The sequence below is a fragment of the Hemibagrus wyckioides genome, linkage group LG16, assembly GCF_019097595.1.
Source record: "Hemibagrus wyckioides isolate EC202008001 linkage group LG16, SWU_Hwy_1.0, whole genome shotgun sequence".
In the NCBI taxonomy this organism is placed as follows: domain Eukaryota; kingdom Metazoa; phylum Chordata; class Actinopteri; order Siluriformes; family Bagridae; genus Hemibagrus; species Hemibagrus wyckioides.
The window spans coordinates 9,581,213-9,602,984 of NC_080725.1; the positions used below are offsets into that span (position 1 = coordinate 9,581,213).

General features: G+C 38.9%; 1 protein-coding gene across 8 annotated transcripts in view; it reads right to left on the minus strand.

Moving 5' to 3' along the window:
• The window catches only part of LOC131366804 (cAMP-specific 3',5'-cyclic phosphodiesterase 4D-like), a 152,259-nt gene that overhangs the window by 33,921 nt on the left and 96,566 nt on the right, over window positions 1–21,772 (minus strand). The window contains exon 1 of one of the 8 annotated variants that reach the window (XM_058411616.1): window positions 2,416–2,683. The exons of the other annotated variants lie outside the window; for them this stretch is intronic. Coding sequence (XP_058267599.1) covers window positions 2,416–2,510 — 95 coding nt within the window. The 5' untranslated portion in view covers window positions 2,511–2,683. Of the gene's footprint in view, window positions 1–2,415; window positions 2,684–21,772 lie in introns of those variants that run through there. 8 annotated transcript variants of the gene reach the window in all.

Here is a 21,772-nt window from a genome sequence, read left to right on the forward strand (position 1 = left end):
CTGCGCTTACATCTGATTTTAAACTTTTCAAGCCTTATCTGAGTGCTGACTGGCCTCAGGCTGTGCTATACTGAGCTATCGACTACACCCCCCTCTACACACACACACACACACACACGCACACTGCATTTGGACTTGTCCTTCAATTTTTATCACAAATTTCCATACCGGCCAGACTCATCTGAAGTAATTAGAGAAAAAGAGATATGATGCCTTGGCTTCATCTTAATATATTCAATGTCATTTATTATAGAAATAAACAGATGCATATTACACACAGTATGTTTAAAACATTTTAAAAAAAAACAAGAAATGTATATGCACTGTTATGGAAGAGCATTAGCTCAGTTAAACATGGACATTAAGTCATAAAGGCTCAACTTGATAGCCCTGGACAAAAACCTTTTATTACTAGCTGTAACTGTTGTGGAGAAACTGAGTCAACAGAAGAAGCATGAATTATGAAATAAAATGCAAAAAAAAAAAAAAATCAACAAATGCTGTAATGTAATGAGGTCTACAGTGCAGCTCTGAATGATCCAAAGTGCTGACATGGAGACTCCTTTTTTTATTTTTATAAACACAAAACAAACTCGCAACCCATAGATAAGATGGAAGAAGGATGTTGAGATACAAATCCATCATGGCTGCCATGTTTGCACTCGCTCTGGCTATTGATAGCAGGGAGCTTCCAAAACACTTCTGAAAGTCACGGCAGCTGTTCCGCTCGTACGTATGCGGCATAGTTCGGATTCCACTTCACATTTCCATGATTAAGTTAGCGTGCTGAGTTTCAGGAGGCTTTTAAATTAAATGCTTGAGACCAGTTCTAAACAACTGCCTCATCATCTGGACAAACATCATGTCCATCAATGTCAGAGTGCTAATCAGACTGAGAGGTACACGCTATAGCAGATGTGGTCTGAAGCATAAACCAAATCTTTTCTTGTCGATTTCTTGTGGGGGAGGGATTTAAACAGTGTGCAGTAAAAATGTTTACTGACTAATACACGTACTGCATGTGCCATCGCTTTAGGACATGTGAGCACTGACACTCACTGTGGTCTCAGCTGGGTCGCAAAATATGAAGCATGAATGTTGGAGGTTTCTAAATATATTTCAGTGTATGTTCCACCGAGTAGTGCATGTTAAATATCAGAAAGCACAATGCTACTCTACACATACAGAGAAACATAATCTTGCTGAATGAAAATGGGGGCCTCTGGTGGTGAGAACCAACACCTTCCAGCTGTATGATCTTATTTTCACCTGAATGTGAATTCCAGCAAAAAACACATGGATGTTGCATTACAGTAAGGAATAAAACACAACCTGGAACAGGAAAAGTAGAGTTACTGCTAACACCGCGAATTAGATTTATTCTTCCATGGTACATCTTGAAGCTACTTTATACAACACCAGTTTGCATAACGCTGTGGAACATCCCATGTAACAAGTGACTTCCTGTTATCACTTAATAAAAGCTGCACACAGTTGTTCTCTCACTAATTCATTCAATTGTTCTCTAATTAATTCATTAATAAGGCTTGTTATAAAATCAAGAAAGCAGACTGTTACAAAGCCCTGACACTGGAGTCTTCTTCACTAAAGATTACATAAACATCTCTAGACAAAAACCTTTACCATATCAAGGATTATATGTTCTATTTTTTTTTTAATGGTTTATTCACACGGTTTATTGTCAGTGTTAGATGACATGGAAGCACATACAAGACACACAAGTGCTCTAATGAAACATGAATAAAAAACAAAGCTGGCTCCCAGAGACTTAAACAAATTGCACAATTAAAACAACAGACTTGTGAAACGTCGAATTCACTCCATGCAGCATGCTAAATATTAATGCATACAACAGCATACTGATGAGTTTTATCACTTACACATCAAATGTGTGGTGATTGAGGTTTATTTAACAGATATGCCAAGCTGTACTCATTGTAACTCCGATGCAACATCCTCTTTTCAAAATAATCATTATGTTGCAAAATTTCAGAAACGGCTCTGCAGTCGAGACTTTGCGTTTCTTTTTTATTTTGTATTCATCTGGATGAGTAGTGCTCTGTGTCTTTCAAACCATCATCAAGCTCTCTTCCTGCTCAGATAACAGATTGCAGTGTGGATAATAATATAAGGAGCTCTAGTAACAGATATGTGTGCACAGCCATATAAGTGCCTTTAAAGAGGCTCTATTATAATTAGGATAGAAAAATACAGAAAAGAGTGAGAGATTTATTTACTTCTTAGCGCACCTCTTTAAGCTACTGAGAGCTTAGAGACATGGAACTGGAGGTTCAATCTGTTAACATTACTTCCCTGTCACTTTGCGCTTAAGACACTTAAGACATGACAATTTAAACAAAGAGTAACAGTGTTAGGTTACAGTGTGTACAGTACCTATAGGATCGAAGCAGATGCTTCCTCTTCATGCCTTTATACACACTGAAGCTGCAGGCAATAAATTTGCCAGTGGGTTCCCTGTGCCAGTCCATTCTCACCACGGCTCGTTATTTCCTGTGAGAGGAGCTTGAGATTGAGCCTCGTTCCCAGCCGCTTCCTTGACTTCTTCTACTCTCTAGCCTCCCGTCTTTTTGAACAGCCAACCCCGCTCCCTTTCGGCCTCCGTTCAACCCGCTGTCTCTTTTCTCACCCTAATCTCATTAAGCCTTGGACACACAGAGTGCAGCCTTGGGCTGCTCCTCAGCTCAGGGCCTCCCCCTCCCTCCCCTTTCTTTTCAGCCACAAACTTAGTCACAGTTACACACTTCCTCAGATCAGAATCAACTTTCAGTTTTACTACGCTTCACTGAGAATGCTCCTTCACTGGTTTTAATGCCGACTAGCTCATAGACAGCTGAGGTGAGGGCTGTGTGTGTGTATGTGTGTCTGTGTGTGTGTGTGTAAACAGCTTTATGTCTGAAACACTGATGTTTGTTATCATTTCAACCCAGAGCTGCTGAGGTGACACATAGTGGTTATTTTTTAAAGAAGTGGGGCAGTGAATTAATAAAAGGAAGCTGAGAGATAATATACTGAGGCCACAAACTGAACAAATTAATATATGTTAAGTCAAGGACATGAGCTTGTGTAGTTTGCGCTGTTGTAGAAATGTTTGCTGTTGGAGGGAACAGATGAAAATAGTCTCATAAATATAACTTCTGGCTCATTTGTGGCCATGAGAAACATTCAGTTTACATATATATTTTAATTCTTGGCCAGAGTTTATAAAAAAAAATAAAAATAAATACAATTCCTATCATGTCACCTGTACAGTGATGGTAAAAGGTATATGTTTGCCAAATGCATGCAGAAATTTAAAAATGTAAAAAAAAAAAACTAATACTAAAACTAGTTTAATTATATAAAAACTATACTTAAACAGTTTATGTATTGCATCCTTATCTCCTTTTCTCTTTTATGTAGCTCTACAGATCAGTCTTTTGGCTCAATCTGGCAGCTCTGATTTATAAAAATCCACAGTTGGTTTGCTTCTATTTTTTATCAGTTGCATAGACTGTAAATACAAAAGATACACACTAGTGTAAAAATCATTATATGATATCAGCATGTAACATCACAATTGTATAATAATATAGAGCTCTTGCATAATTGTATAATAATATAGTGTTTTTCTGAAGATTTTACAGTGAGGCACAACAAACACTAGTGCAGTGTGCACGGAGGAAAAAAAGGTTAAGCCCTCAAACAGCTCAACCGGCTTAACAGGGGTTTTTACCTACATCCATGGCCAGCGCACTGCTAAACAGCCACCACAGCGTCAGGACTATAATGAGTATCCAGCACCTGAATATAAATAGACCCATCCGAGCAATAATCCCCGAACGAAATGCTACGTGAGTCTCATTTGGATGTGGAAGTTTTGCCTGAATGTTTGCATATGCAGTTCTGAGGAGGAAGCTGACATGGCAAACTCTCTGGTTTTAAGCTGCTTTGCACAGTGAGATTCCACATGGTGTTTACAAGCATCTTAATGTTTGCTGACAGATGCTTCCCGTTTATTTCGATTTCTGAGGGAAAGTCTCCTCGTGTCTGAGGTATGCAAGACACAGCATAGGGATAAAAATATGGAGAGACAGAATAAAAATTATACTAAATAATACACGTCATGGAGGAGAAACCAGAGAAGCTGCACATCTGCTGATCTGCACATCATATAGAGGCATCATATAATGCTTTAAACGTGTAAGTGAACTTCCTTATTAAGGTTTAGCTTGCATTCAGTAGGAGGACTGATGGAAGATTATTAAACAGATTTGTAGAAACCTGACCCTCACACCCGTATATGCTTTTTGAGCATACCATTCCAGATTTATTCCCCCTTTTGTTGTTCTAATAACCTTAGATCCTGTTCTGGGAAGGATTTTCACTAGATTTTGGAGAGTGGCTGTGGAGATTTGTGCTCATTCAGACAAAAGAGCATTAGTGCATTAGTGAGGGCGAGGAGGCACACGAATATGCAGTCTGAAGCCCACTTTGAACTGGACTGGAATGAATTTATTACTTTAGTACTATCTCTGTTGTGATTTTTACCCACGTCTGGACATTTTATATATTACTATACACTGAGCTGTAGTAATAAATAAACCCAGTAAATATATATTCTGTCCAAATAGGCATGGAGAAAATGGGTATGATAATGCCTTTCTGTTTTTAGAACAGTTCTGACTATTCTTGTGATCTTCACTAGTTTATCATTATTGTAACTTGCATGAAAACATTATATTCAGCTTCATTACTATGCATATTTTCCTAATATACATATACTGACATATCAGGATAATTTGCTGATAGAATCTATTAATAATCTCATATAGATTGTTACTGCTCTATAATCTACACAACTAAACCCCTTCAAATACCCTTTCCTTCCACAAGAGGGCAGTAATCTCTCATTTCTTCTCTTGTTTTGAAGGACAACTAGGGCAATTCCTTTTGAATCAATATGCAAGGACAAAACACAGGTGCCTAATGCATACCCCATTTTTAGCTGTGTTAATAGAGAATTTGGTTTAAATAGTATCCTGATAATCATTCAGTTTCTATAAACATGTTGCAGAAGTAGTGTTTAAGAAGGCAGAGCAAACACAGAGACAGAGATACAGGGCGCATGCTGCATTTTGGAAATGATGAATATTAGTGTGGTGCAAAAAAAAAGCCTTATGACGCACTTGGCAAGACAAATGGACATGTGACATGGCACAGCTATTTTGTTTGCATTAGCATGAAAAATGATTTGCTAGGTGTAAAATGTTATCTCCTCGGCCTGTCAGAAGGTTTCGCAAACTTTCCAGCTTGATTCATTTCATGTCAACACATTAGCTTCTTTTTATATGGGGGTCATTGCGTTGTATATTTGCAGAACTTTGAAATATTTTTCAGGGCAAAGCGACTTGAAACACAATAACTTCTAACACTCTGCTATTTTAAATGTCTAATGATTGTCTTGCTTGAACTGCATGTAAAGAGCTCAAAATTACTAAAATTGGTTTGTGACAAAGGATACTACAAAATTAATCATTTAAATATAAGCAACTTGAAGATATTTTAGGAGACAACTTTAAAGCCCCCAGGCACAGAGAATGGCCTTTCCCAGGACATGGCTCTCTGACTTTTTTCCATATCATAAATCATATAATCTAGTGCTGAGTGATTTAATTATATAATTCCATATTGTTACAATATGTTTTTCTCATCTTTTTTTTTTTGACTGTCAGCAATCAATATGGTATCTATCCAGCTACTTCCTACATAATCAAACGTATTAACACAGTGTCAAGGTTAAATTAGGTGAAACAGAGCAAGTGGAAATAAAGTAACAGCAGAGATGTGAGTGCTACAATGCCTGCTGCTCTTCCATAATTCTTCTTTCTCTTTACATAGCACTTTCTCACACTTCAAGTCAAAAAAAGAGTGAATGTTAGGGAGGTAGGTAGGGAGTGTCACCCGGTCTATTGATTACTTTAATTTGATGGCCGAGGGCCAATTGCCTCTCCTGCCACCTTTTATTTAGCCCAATGTGCCCTGCCACCTGTGCCCCATCATGTTGCCATGGTGCTCGCATTCTTCTGCCTGTGTTACTTGATAGCTCATCCCAGACATTGGGAAAGAAAATAGATTTCCATGGATGGTGATGGAAAAGTGAAAAAAAAAAAAAAAGTGAGCTGGTAGGTCCCGTCTTTAAAGGAGACAGTTGAGAGGATGTTTGAATGCAATTAGCTCCAGTGAGAGGATACGGTGAAAATGTGTAATTTCCTGGAATACTACTGGACAAATAATTTTGTGAGTCATCCAGTGGCATCAGTAAGTTTAATGGAATAGCTTCATAGAAGTAAAGATGGATTTTTGGTTTTAATTACCATCAGCAAAGAATACACCAGTCAATAAAACACACATATATATTTGGGTACATGGCTGTCCTGTCAGGGTGGGAGGAAAGGAACTATGGTCTCTTCCCTGTCAATCACACTGACAATCCTAGGCATCTGGGAGCTCATGTACAATAGATACACACCCATTTGCCATTGTATATGGAAGAGGGCTGGCCCTGCTTTACTTTTAGTGTGTTATGTGTATAGTATTGTAGTGAGAAAATGAAAAAAAAAAGGATATATTTCAAGTCTTACCAAAAATGCAAGATAAAAACAGGCCACTTCATCCTCAGAGGGATGATACTGTTTTACTCACACTCAGGTCTCTGAGAGTAAAAACTTAACTGTGAGCCTGATTTTCAGAAGAGCGAAAAAACCCAAACGGCAAAAAAACAAGCAGCTCTCATAAAATATGTATCCAGGATCTTTAACCACTTAGAGAGTTTAAAATCATGTTCTGATAGCCCTCAATACCTATTTCCACTGAGACAAAAACACAATCCAGCCTTGCTGAGAGTCTCAGGCTCTATTATCGAGAACTAAACCATTGCATGAGAATGAAGGAAACAGGAAGTGCAAACGTGTGAAGAGAACCACAGCCACAGGCTACTATAATATACATACTAAAAAAAAATAAATAAAAATGTCACAAATGTGCCTTTTCTCAAGTAGATAAAAGAAAGAAGACATAAATATGGAAAAGAAACATTTTGTCTGGATCTGAAATTCAGCTATTAACAGGTGGTTTTCCATTTTTAATGCACTTGTATTAGCCTTCTGGTCATTATATTCACTTATCTGTAGAAGCAGCTTCTCAGTCTAGCTGGTTCATTAATATTCTAGTTAATCTCACTATCCAGATTTCTAAAACCATCTAAGTCTGGGTTCTGAACGTCTTCATTTTTAATTTTATTTTACTCGATGCACACTATGTCTTTGATGTTTTGTAGATTTCTAGAAGTGCCTCGTGATTGTCTCCACTTAAGCGCTTTCCAGGATATATGATCAAATTATATATATATATCTGAATTGGATAAGTCAGATAAGCATATAATCTGTGATTCAAACACAGAGGTATGTGTGTATGGATAACTAGATAATCGTTTTATTTTCTTTAAGCTAAGTATCTAGAGGAAATTATTACAGATGAGCTTTCAGTTCCATTTCAAGCCCACGTGCCTTTAAACACATACAAACAAACACAGAAACTTTCTATAATACAACGTTAGTGCTCATAATGTTATACCTGATCAGTGTATGTAGTGGCAATCATGATAGAAGTCATCCACATTATTTGGGCTGCCTGGCTATAAAACACCATATGATTCCAAAGCAGTAAAAAAACTGCTTTGATGGACGAGGAGGAAAAAATCACGTCAGACAAGAAAAGCATCATAGAATGTCTCAAAGCGTAACGATTCTCAATTCTCCGTGCCACTGGACCCTGACTTCTCTGGGTAAAAGAATAGGAATGTCTCTGTGCAGAGTCTTCTCACTTCACGCACAGGTTACCTTTTGCACGTCATCAGTCTAATGTACGTGAGCTTATGCACGGAAACCAAAACCAAAACAAAAGAGATTTAAAGACAAAAAAAGCCCTAACTGCAGATTCCTGAGGAAATTCTGGCTCATCCTGACCAGACAAGCAACTGCCAAACCTGACAAGATCACCAACCACACCTCTCAACCACACATGCTCCTGCCTTGGCGTTCTTCATCCTCACCAGCGGCCTCCGCAGCCACGCACATGTTCATGGATGAGCACACAGTGCATCGTCATTCTTAGATTGAGAGACAACCAAGAATAAAGAAGTAGGCCAAATGTAAAGAGGTATTTTTTTCTCTAAGAAATAAACCAGATCTCTGTATTTGTACATTCCTGTTGTTTACTGAAGCTTGTAAATCTTAGGGAAGGATAAAATATGTCCAATTAAACGTCTTTCACCCATTTACAAATAGGATATGAAATGAAAGTGCAGTCTGACGTTGACCTTGCTGAAAACCGGTACAGTAGTAAACACAAAAACATGCCCAAATAGCAAGATGGAGCTTCGTGAGTGGCTGCCTGTTACAGCAGCTCTGGTTCACTTTTGAGTTTCGTTTCTACTTGACATAACTTTGCATTATGAAGACCAATACAGTGATGTTTATATATCTTGTCTTATCTTATCTTAAAAAAGGAGTTGGCTTGCTTAGAGTGTGTACAATTTCTGATATGATTCTAATTTGTTAATTAATCAAACTGAATGAAGCTTTAACAGAATTTCCACTCATTATACTTGAAGTACAAAGATTAAAAAAATAACACATTTACAGTACATATTTTTTTAGTTTTTGTAGTCTGAACATGCCCTAAATACCAGCAAAAAAAAAAAAATTCCAAATGCCTAAGGCCTGGTGACCTAAGCAGCTTTGGAGGGAACTGTGGAATGTTTTTGTTAAGATCATGTTTAATGCTGGAATGCGTCCTCTCGTCTCAAGCTAACTTCTCTGCAGTCTAAAACACCATATAAGGAAAGCTGTTCTTCAATTATGTGGAGCCTTTAATGAGGGCACGTGATCCCAAAAAAAAAAGAAAAAAAAAAGTGTGCTCTCAGGTGGGTATAGCCGCAAGACAGGCTTCTTGTGAGTGCTGCACCACCGACGTCACCCGGCAAATGATGTTTGCTTTAATCTGAATAAGCTAATTAACCTTTCATTTCTTCCATCTGGTACAGTGCTTTGAAGCAAAGCTGTTCTGCAACTATTCCTCCCAAAGATGAAAGCAGACGATAATGGCGATTGCACGGGCACTGGATGAGTTCAGGATGAGGTTTCCTTAAATTCATTCGAAAAAGACACGTTGTGTTGGTGTGCTCTCTTAAACAATGACTTGTACTACAAGTACGTGTATAATGTAAGTATTCCTGAATCTGTTCTTGTCAACCCAGATGCATCCGTCTCCAACAGTTCGCTCCAGAGCTTACTTTTTTGTATCATATGGAGTGCAACTGGCAAACACTGGCCAATTAAAGGCCAATTAAATTACTTTCTCCTCACGCAACTTCTGGCTTTCCTCAGATTCTGGTCGGTGTTTTTGCTTGAGGTAGTGGAACAAATTAGATGTGTTTTGACACACTTTACAAATCACAGACATTTGATTCACATCTGATCTTCAGTATACGAACCACTTCCATATTACCAAGGAAGCTCCTTTTCAGGGGATTAATTTATCTTCCTCATCTTGGGTTTGAACTCTGCCTTCCACCATACACACCAAACACACTTCATCAAAAATATCGTCAATAACGTGGGAAACTGCAGCGGAATATCATGGGTTGCATATGAAACAGCCCTAATGTAAAAGGCATTGAAATTAATATAAAATGCACCAGCAATGGAGGATTTATTTATTTATGTGTCTCCATAACCAGAGCTACGGTAGGAATAAACAGTTTGCACACTGTTTTGCCCCCATTCTGGGAAGAACACTGTTAAAATTGCAGTTTTAATCACCAACAAAATTCTAGTGAGAACAAAATGTTTTATGAAAAGGAGAAAAAAGTATAAACTGTGCACACCCTTAACAATCTTGTGACACTCACAATATAGTGTATGTATATGTGGTTAATTTTTCAGTTAAAAACATCTGTTATCTACAGGCACCTTAAATAAGAGGTGTTGAAGTAGTGAATGAACGATGGGAACTATGGGGGCTTGTTCAGGTTTCTAAGTGTCATGAAAATTCTTCTCTGACTTCTTTTTTCTTTAGACATAACATGAGGCTGGTAGTACAAAGTATTTGAAAAGAAGAAGGTTAAAATCTTAGTCCATTTTTAAAGGAAAATGACAAATTTAAGGTAAATCGAACAAATATTTTACTAAGGTGTTGGGTCATCACAAACCGACCAGAGCAACAGGGAGAGATGAACACCATTCATTTGGAGTTTTGATGATGATAATGATGATGATGGACTTGCTCCCAAATCTCCAGTTCAACTGGGCTAAGATCGGTTGACTTGATTGTGAAGGTCACAGCGATTGATTTAATCATTTTTATATCCTTGGACATGAGCAAAGAAACAGATCACTTTATGGATTCTTCCACGTAACGACAAGTGGACCCAAATGCAACCACAATATCCCCAGTGCATCACAGTGCTACTTTAATATCCCCCCCCCAGTGTATTTCCACACATTTAAAAAGATGCTTATTGGTAAACAAAAGCTTTCTTTATGGTAGACTGTTATAGCCAAAGCAGAAAGCTGCCACCAGTGTCAACACACACATGCGGGAAGTTTTCCCATCCAGTTGCAGATTTAATTAGTCCATGCCATGTGGATGATCCCCTGGGAGTGTATTGATGTGGTAGGGGTAGTTGGTGGCACCGACAGCTTCTGTGCCAGCGACTTCAGTAATAATCACCACCACAGGCAACTGTTAGATCTTCCAAGTCTGCCTACTGAGTGCACATACACTATATTGCCAAAAGTATTCGCTCACCTGCCTTGACTCGCATATGAACTTAAGTGACATCCCATTCCTAATCCATAGGGTTCAATATGACGTCGGTCCACCCTTTGCAGCTAAAACAGCTTCAACTCTTCTGGGAAGGCTGTCCACAAGGTTTAGGAGTGTGTTTATGGGAATTTTTGACCATTCTTCCAGAAGCGCATTTGTGAGGTCACACACTGATGTTGGACGAGAAGGCCTGGCTCTCAGTCTCCGCTCTAATTCATCCCAAAGGTGTTCTATCGGGTTGAGGTCAGGACTCTGTGCAGGCCAGTCAAGTTCATCCACACCAGACTCTGTCATCCATGTCTTTATGGACCTTGCTTTGTGCACTGGTGCACAGTCATGTTGGAAGAGGAAGGGGCCAGCTCCAAACTGTTCCCACAAAGTTGGGAGCATGGAATTGTCCAAAATGTCTTGGTATGCTGAAGCATTCAGAGTTCCTTTCACTGGAACTAAGGGGCCAAGCCCAGCTCCTGAAAAACAACCCCACATCATAATCCCCCCTCCACCAAACTTTACACTTGGCACAATGCAGTCAGACAAGTACCGTTCTCCTGGCAACCGCCAAACCCAGACTCGTCCATCAGATTGCCAGATGGAGAAGCGTGATTCGTCACTCCAGAGAACACGTCTCCACTGCTCTAGAGTCCAGTGGCGGCGTGCTTTACACCACTGCATCCGACGCTTTGCATTGCACTTGGTGATGTATGGCTTGGATGCAGCTGCTCAGCCATGGAAACCCATTCCATGAAGCTCTCTGCGCACTGTTCTTGAGCTAATCTGAAGGCCACATGAAGTTTGGAGGTCTGTAGTGATTGACTCTGCAGAAAGTTGGCGACCTCTTCGCACTATGTGCCTCAGCATCCACTGACCCCGCTCCGTCAGTTTACGTGGCCTACCACTTCGTGGCTGAGTTGCTGTCATTCCCAAACACTTCCACGTTCTTATAATACAGCTGACAGTTGACTGTGGAATATTTAGGAGCGAGGAAATTTCACGACTGGATTTGTTGCACAGGTGGCATCCTATCACAGTTCCACACTGGAATTCACTGAGCTCCTGAGAGCGACCCATTCTTTCACAAATGTTTGTAAAAACAGTCTGCATGCCTAGGTGCTTGATTTTATACACCTGTGGCCATGGAAGTGATTGGAACACCTGATTCTGATTATTTGGATGGGTGAGCGAATACTTTTGGCAATATAGTGTAGCTCAAAGCTTAAAGCTTCCGCTGTATTTACCACAGATGAAGAAGGTTTCTTTGTCAGAAAGAAAGATCAGTGAAAATTTGGAGAGAAAAAGCAAAGAAATTCAAGGCGAATGTTCTCAGAGGTGAGTATGTGTAAAGAGGATTTTTTTTTTTTTTTTTACATCTGGTCGATATACAGATAAACAGAATAAAATCAGATTCTACAGTACTTCAGACTGTCAATCTAAAATTCGTTCAGCTCTGCATGTGTACCAGCTCTAGTGCAGTGTAGTGCAGTGCAATCTACCACCATCACTTCCTGTCACCCGAGCTGCATCTGGGAACATGTATTCTTTAAACAACTTTCCCAGATGGAAACATTTGTGCAGTTCCCCAAGGGCTTTATCTTCTCCAACAAATAGAGACACAATGGCCCCCATTCTGGGAAGAAAAAGAGGTAACAATGGGCCAAAAGAGTATTTAGATCTCAAATATAAACAGACTCAGTGTCTCATCAAGAGACACAGACAACAATTTTCCCCCTGTAATGGGAGTGAATTAGAGAGCTGTAGTGGGAATGTGGGTTCTTCACTTACATTGACAAAAAAAAAAATTATAAAGTAGATACAAGGAATTGAATCCATATCCATGAGAAAATTAATGTGTTTTCCGTGACAGTGTTTTTTTTTCCAGAAGAAAAGCTGTTTATTAAGGTTTTTTTTGACAACAGAAAGTGTTCAGGACAGACAAACTTGTGCTACAGGAAAGAAAATGAAAACAGGAACAGCATTAAATGTAGAAATGGATACAAAATGACTTGATGTGGTGTAAAAAGAATAAAACACTTTGGAACAGACTGGAAAACAAACAGAAATTCTACATCCTAATGTTTATTTCTTTGGGCTATTGGTCTCTTGCATTGTGCATTTCAGCATGGCTCTGACGCAAAAGCTCACAAGGGTGTTTCCATCAGCACTGTAGTGACTAACCGGGAGTGGCCGATTAAAAAAGCCCCTGCACGTGGCTGAGGTAATGGGTTTAGACTTATTTTTTTTATAAAGGGAAAGGAAAGTGCATCACAGTGATGCTAAATCTAATCTGTGACATCACTGATCCAGGACTGGTGGATTACTGGGACAGCCTTGTCTTAGCACACAAGGATCCCACTAGTGATGTCATAGGAAGTTCCCTGACTTAGCGCTCCTCAAGTCCTCAGGCATGGCGGATACATGTCACAGAGCCTTGTGGTTTCCTTTATACTCAACAGAAAGAGTATCATGGAATATCAGCTGTAAAAAAGGAAGAAAAAAAACCCAACCCTGCTGTACAGCATACCTCAGCAGTGTGTGTGCATTCTTTCCGTAATGTAAGATGTGCTCTCAAAAACACTGCATCAAAGGGAAAAAAAACAGATATTAACGTCAATGATTCGTTCAGGACTTTGATGTGCCATTCATAGCTTTCTCCATTCTCCAAAACAAACAAGAGCCTTGCCTTCCACATATTCCTCAAGTTCAGACAGTCTTATTCCAGACATGTAAGCCTGGGAATTTCAGGGAATTTTTTTCTTCAAGGTTCTTCAGGACTAAACAGCATTGTTAACACATTGCAAGGAATAAGAAACAGAATTTCTGCCTGCAATGTATTAGCAAGGAAAGGTCTAACAGACATAAAAGCACTGCTAAACTCATTAAGGCTACAATGTTTTGGAGAGGTCTTTGAGAATTTAACACAGTAATGATTTATTCCATTACCTGGGACTGGAAACAATGCTGACGTCATACGGAAATCAAGCCTGCGAAATTCTCCACAATATAGTTGTGAAAAAAAAAAAAAATCCACAAAACACGTATCTGAACCCGGCTGACAAAAACTGTCCTTCAAGAGAAGGACATGTGCAATTTAAGTCTTCTGTGAAATGAACTGAGTGCATTCCTCAAAAAAAAAAAGGCTTGCTATTGCAAAAAAAGAACAGGATCCTCCTCATTGGGCTGTAATGCAGGCACACGGAGGACATTTCAGCCTGGCTGAACAGTCAATGTCAGGGTGTCGGGTGCAAACAGTCAGTCAGTCCTAGAGGGCCACAGCATGACCGTTTCCATTCTCTCTGCTCGGATTTAACGCCTAAGGCCTTAACAGTTACACAGTTGGCAAGTCAGAATCAGGCTTTTTACATTAGGAACTATTATAGAATTTCAAGTCTATTATGTAGTAAACTAATAAGGCTAGTGCTAAATATTCACATATACTCTACACCAGTGGTTCCCAAAGTGGGGGCCGTGGCAACCTGGGGTGCCTTGACAACTGGCTAAGGGTGCCACAGAATCTCAGCTTTTTCCAATAACTATCATTCCATATAATAACCTTTTACAGCATATATTTAAAAAAATATATCAAAACACCAACATATGAGCATGTGCAAATGAAAAAAAAAAGCAAAAAAACACTAATATATTTCATACGTATTTAAAGTTTAAATATTTATTTAATGCCAATTAGCCCTTTCAAGAATAGCTCCACCCGCTCTGCTCAGCTCCTCCCTTTGTACTGGTGTGTGCCAAATTTTATATTTCACTCAGTGATTGACACGATAGGGCAAAGATGGATAAATTTATATGTTTAAACAAAAGGAAAGTAGAAATGTCACAGCCAAGAAGACCGACGGACATCAACTCGGAACCACTACCACCGAAAGAAAAGGCTTACGGTTTTACATGGTTTGGAGATTCTAGCTGTCCCACACCTGAATGCCTCATCTGCAGGGGAAAGCTATCAAATGCAGCTGAAAAGACATTTAGACATCATGGTTTATCCAGCAAAGAAATATCTCTTTATTTATACAGCAGTATATAGAGTGTATAATACACAAATCTGCACATAAATGTGTTCCAGATTCATACACATTATTACTATTTATTGTTAAGTCTTACTATTTATATGTTTACTGTTCTCATTCCAGATATGTATGTATGTATGAACCAAGAGCATCTTAAAAAAACACAACAAATTCCTTGTGTCTGCGCACACTTGGTGAATAAAGCGGATTCTGGTTCTGACTCTGATGTACATTTAGTTTAATTGGGTTGGGGTGCTGTGGAAAAAAACACCAGAGGGGGGTGCCATGCTTTCGAAAAGTTTGGGAACCACTGCTCTACACATAAGTGTAAAACTTTATTATATTCAGTCCAATTTAAAATGGTGTACATGGTAAGTTAGAAGGCAACAAGTAAACTAAAAACCTTTTATTAAAGAAATAAATAGGTTAATAGAAATGCATTTACTTTTAGCTGTTATTTAGGGCACACCCATGCAACTCTGTGGCCAAGAGTACCGGAGAGAGTAAGAGGGAATTCTCTCATCATTAGGTAAGTTGCATTGAAATGCACTTTCATGCTGCATACACAAACCCAGAATTGAACATTTGCTGATTCAGGTTGTGTGTGCACTTTAAAGTAAAAGAATAGCTTTTTTTTTCGATGGACTTCAGCCTAGTTCCAAAGTACTCAAGCTCAGCACGTGAGATAGTCAGCGTTCAGGAGGGCAATGAGCCACCACAGTGATGTGGCACTACTAACCAACCACAACACCCTCCTCTCTCCCCTCCACTTCCACCCAAAAGTCAAGCTATAAAACTACCCAAAGGCCAACACTGACGCACACACAAGCCGCAGGACAACGTGCTTCAAGACCGCCAACCAACCTTGGATGGGATCAAGCTGGAGACTGTTTTTTTTGTTTTAATAACAGTTTTGTGTGTTTCAGTGGCTTTGCAGATTGGAGGGTGTACATGTTTGGAAAGGGCAGCTTTGCAACTGAATTCGAAACATTTACAGATCCACGTACAAATACAGAACTGGCTGAATTCTGGAATCTGATTTGTTTGGTGGTGCTAAAATCATTTTGTTTAACAGCAACTCTAAGACAAATCAGATGTGACTTTTACAGCAGACGCTCAACACAATCAGAGTCAAGTATTAAATTATTTCACTTTATGCAAGGCGTTTCCAGTGTCAGCACTTCGTAACAACCAGTCAGTATTTCAACGTGGAAATAAGTCTAAAGACATTTATATGTATTTATCTGTAATACCGTAAAAAATATAAATATACATTGTTAACTTGATCTGATGAAAATGTTTCAATTTGATCCTCAGACAATAATAGTATAAGGTCCAGTTCAGTCCAGTACAGTCCTGTCAGCAAACATCAGATGAAACACAGTCACCATGACTCTGCAGAGCTGAAGAGAGCCAAGCAAATCTGAGAAATGATGAGATCGACTGACTAAAATTTTATACTGTAGCCGTTTTAGCTTTGACTGACCAAGAGACAGCCCAACAGTTCATTACAGGAATATTTTAAACAACATTATCGGCATGAGATTATGATTAGTATTAAAGTACCATTAATTACGTCTTTCCGGTCTGATGTCATACTGGTCACATTCTGGCAGCTATTTTGGGTAAAACTGGGGAAATATTGAGTTAGGAATTTAACAAGATCAGATCATGGTGTTGGATTTTGTCTTTCATACTTACAAGCAAAGGCGAGGTTACTTTACAGAAATGCCTGTAAACTGGTTTTATGTATAAGCTTTAAAGCTGTCTATACTTGCCAGCTTCCTGTAAAGAATGAAGTGTGAAGTATGCCTTACTACACATGAGGAATAATATATAGACAGGTGACAAATTAGAGGAAAGAAAAAAAAGCATGTCTGTCTTGCTTTGTGGCCTTGATTCTATTTCTTTAGGGCCTTAGAAAAAAGATTCTTCTAATTGATCACTTTATCCTATGATGAAACCTTTTAATCATGATGGGAGTGGTCTCTTCCAGACCCTGACTCTGCCCCCGACTACTGGACATGGAGAGATGGCTTTCTCCACCATCTAAGCAGCAACTGAAAACTGTGATATCGTTTTGAAATTTGATTCATCACATACATAACCTTACACAGTATGAGACAATACTTTTTGACTTGTTTTTGACATAAAATAAAAAAAGCAAAAAACAAAAACAGAATTGGAATTATTATATATATACCAGTGTATATATATATATATATATATATATATATATATATATATATATATATATATATGAATCAGTGGCAGAAGAGTATTACTATTGTGAATAAAGTGCAGATGTGTGCAATTAGTTAGCAAACAGAATGCTGTTTATTCTTCAGTTCGGTTTCAGAGACTCAGCCCTAAAGCTGTTCTGGTGGCTCTTTATGGCCTAACACCTGCTTACTAAAACTCCTTGGGGCTTTTATTTTTCCACCCATCTGTAAATCTTGCACATATTTACTGTGTGCAAGTGTCAACACTGAAACTGTTTCATTTAAAAACAGAGCTGGTGTCATCGTGTTAATGGCAGAATCGCAATAAATATGTTTGTCTATTTCCTTAATCCTTAAGGTTTTGTGTTTTTTATTTTTTGCTTTACAGTTAAAGCTCAATAAAAAAATATGGATTTGTGAAAATTAGTGCTCATAATCGCGTAATGAGCGTAACCCACAATTCTCCCATGCTGCACTGGTGTGATATGAAGGAGTGCATGTTGAAGGTTGCTGCATAAAAATGCCTGCCTCTCACTCTCGCTGCTGTGCATGATTTGAGGCCCGGACTAGCACACATGCTCATGATGGGAGGGGAAATAAAAACCCAAGCATACAGACCTCCAGCTATAGAATGACTCATTTTCCTACACTGTAGCAAGACTATGAGCAAATAAAAATGAGCCTAGGTAAGGATGTGTCATGTTCAGTTAGCTGTGTCACGATATATCTCTTGAAGGATGAGAAAATATGAAAGCTATCTTTGTTTTTACAATAAAAAAAGGTTTATTGTTCCTAAGCCGAGTATATTCTGGCTGGCTTACCAGCAAAACCTCATACTGTAACTGTCATACATAAACACATACCCACACCCATCAGCAACACACACACACACACACACACACACACCTGTTTTGGCTGCCTCCAGGCCAATTTTCAATACTAGTTCTTGCATGCTGTGTTTTGTGTCACAGCCCTTTAACAGTGTGTACAGAATGACGTTGTAATGAAGAACAGAGTCCGTTCCTGCACTGTGTGTTCCTTAATCCGTCATTATTTCCCCACAAACCTTACAGTTGCACTATTTGATGAGGCCTATTAATGTAGTCGGACGGCATTCAGAGAATACGAATATAGCTAAAACGAGGTACGCTGACATATTAATGTATTAAGGGACACGGTAAAACAGGCGGCATAAAATCAAAACATTAGGGGATGAGCTGAAAAACGCTTGTCCTCTTGATCGGGTTCTATTGATTTCTCATTATAGCATCTCACCTGCCGCACAAATCATATTAATAACATTTATTTCTCCTGCGCTTTACTGCAATTCACTTGAAAGCTTTTCTGAGCACTCGTGTACATTCTTCAGCACTAAAAACCTGCATGTTGTTGTAGAAAAGCCTTAAAGAAGAAGGGGCCTTTATTACAGCACATCTTCGCATATCCCAGCTGAGGAAGAGAGCAGGGGCAGCTATGATACAGCACCACTGGTGCAGCGAGGGTTAAGGGCCTTGCTCAATTGCCCAACAGTGGAGCCTGATGGTGCTGAGGCTTGAACCTCGATCCTCAGATCAACAACCCAGAGCCTTAACCACTTGAGCCACCATTGCCCCTCCACCACTGCTTCTACACAGAACCATTTCAATTCAATTAATTATTATCAATAAAGATCAAATCGTATAAATGAAGGGCAGAATTTCCACTTAAAGTAAAGCATATTGTGTTCACATATTGATATAATATTCACTTTTCTATGCAACTATTTCTTTTTAATCATTTTAACATAAACATCAATTATTTACTTTTTGTAAACATAGTTTACCCAAGTAGAAATTCCATCTATATATACTTGTAAATACATTGATCCATGATTTCTAAAGCAGCTTTACAGAAATCCAAATATTTTTTTTCATAGTTACTCCATGATTTTAATATTTTGCAATCACAGAAATGAACACAAAGTCAAGCAAACTCACTGATATTTAGAGGAAATTTCTCAACACCACAGATTTTACACAGAGACGTGCCATGTGACGTCACAGCAACACACAATCAGCCAAAACTCTCTTTGATCCAAGTGTGAACATGAGTAGAGGTAAGAGTTTAACAGAAGAATTATGTGCTTGTAATTTCACCAATTCACTTAACACAATCAAGCAACAATCACAAAAAACTCCATGAAATGCTGGTGGGATGGAATAATAAGCGAGTCTGAGGTGACTGTGGTGAGGAAAAACTCCCTGAGACAACATGAGGAAGAAACCTCGAGAGGAAACACGGTGGCACTGGATAGTGTGATTATGAGCTATTACTCATCCTCAGCTCTTTACTACACCATTAGAAATTTAACTCTAAGTCTATAGTGTCAGTTATCCACTGTTCACTGATCTGAACAACAAGACTGAGGTTTGTTCCTGCTTCCGAAGGCTAGTACCTCTAGAAGAACTATCCAGAAGAACACATTCTCTCTACTTCAAATTTAAATCAGCAGGACTTTGCTAAACAACCAATACAAATGACTACTTTAGGATTTATTCATGACGGATGAACAAAGAACAAATATTTCATAGTGTACATGAGCTGGGATTATTCTACCATCTTCGCCAGTGCATTGCTATAAATCCTAGCGCTCAGCCTTGTGTGCAGGCATGTGCTCTCAATTATTCAACAAAAGCATGCTATTAAAATTCTTTTCTGACCACTATTTGACTAATATAACTGATTACAAGCACTAAACCATGTTACAGTCCTCTAAAACACTTATGGGCTTGTTTGAAACTTTAAACTCTTGTAACCATTATGCTAATACATACAACTGCATTCCCATAATACTTTTCAGGATCAAAATGAAAGAACGGATTGAGGTCACCTGAAAACTAGAAATGAAATGAACTGTTGTAATTAAAGACGTTAGTTCGGTACGATTTACTAACAGCAAGAAAACGTGCTTAAAGTGAAACTGTAGACGATGAGAAAATAAGTGATAAATTCATAGACAGATTAACAAGGGGGGAAAAAACTACTTCTTATAGACTTTCACACAAAAATTTAATATGTACATTGCTGTTTGAACTCAGAGTGGTGCTTTAACCTTGACGACGCGACCTATAACCGGTCGCATCCTATATTTCCGGAAGTTTTGCTACAGCCGTGCTGATATTCAGTATATCCACAAAATTATGAAGACAAAATATGAAAATAACATTCCAAAGAAGCCAAATTCACTTCATTTCACCTCTGCCAGCTCACTAGCTAGCTCACACTGATCTGAACAAGGTGCTTCTGGCAAAACTGGTGTCCTTTCTTTATTTTCATCTTCGCCTGATGCTGATGTCACTAACTCTACTGTAGTAACCATTTCGAACTAGGAAGTGGAAATGCACTGTATGTGGTGGACGTAGATGAGCAGAGTGATACACATGGTGTGGTTGTAGGAAATATCAGCACTCTTGGAACTTGACCAGTCAAATGTTGTGTGTTAATACACTAACTATTTCACTAGTAAAGTATTACATTATGCAGAACATGAAGCCGAAATGTTAATTACATGTACTTAATCATTTAGCAAACTGATCTTTCCAGGGAAAAACACACACACAAAGGCTAAAACTTGATACCTATTGTACATCTTTTTTTTTCAAACCACCAATAATCCACCTGCTTTCGTATGAAACCTCAGACTGAGTCTGACGCAACGAAGATATTTGATCCGACCCTCCTGGCCTCGAAGAACCGGGTGAAGACAAGGGCTGTAACTGCAAGCTATAGCTCGTTATATTAAAGCAGCAGGATGTGGATGCACCAGTCCTGAGAGAGAGGTTGGTTAACTCCACCCTGCAGTGTGTAAATAGTGTCTACCCTAACAGCAGCTTCACACAAGCTGTGAATTATTGACGAAGCACGGTTAATCTTATGTTTAGATCTGATTATAACGGATTACTGGATGACAGTTATATTACTGCAAATGACCTAAAGTGACTTGTCTTGCTAGAGATTGTTTGGAAAGTGCTTGAGGTGATGGGTGGAAATGTGTAATTATAACACATGAAGTGCATTTTGTTTTAGGCTGTGTTTCATTTGGCTTGACTCTGGTGTTGCCTCCCTTAGTCTGTTTGTCTAGTCTTAAAGAAAGCAAACATGACAGATCCTTCAACATGTGTATAAGGTTTTGTCATACTGAATGCACACCTGGGCAGCCCCGACACCGTACATCACACCCATATGTCCATCTCACAACCTTAGCAGGCACTCCCGTCATCTGTGATTCAGTGTACATTTTCTGTAATGATGTCAAAATGATGACAAGAGTGCTTTGCTGCTCGTATAAGGTCACCGTGTAAGTTAGAATCTCATTTAACACAAGTCCTGGAGCATAGTGTGTATGACTAGTGTCTGTGTGGTGTATTTCTGTAACTCCAGCGTCATTTCAAAGCAGACAATACGTTTCAGACTACCAAGTAATGTTCATTCTTCTAAATATTTAATGCAAATCTTCTTTTTCTGGAACAGGCCTTTCAGCAATAGTATTAGTGAAGCTTTGTGAATCAACACCGCCTGTGCTGGAGGTTGGATGTGATGAGAACAGACACGTAACCTCATTTCATGTCAACTAATATAGGCAGC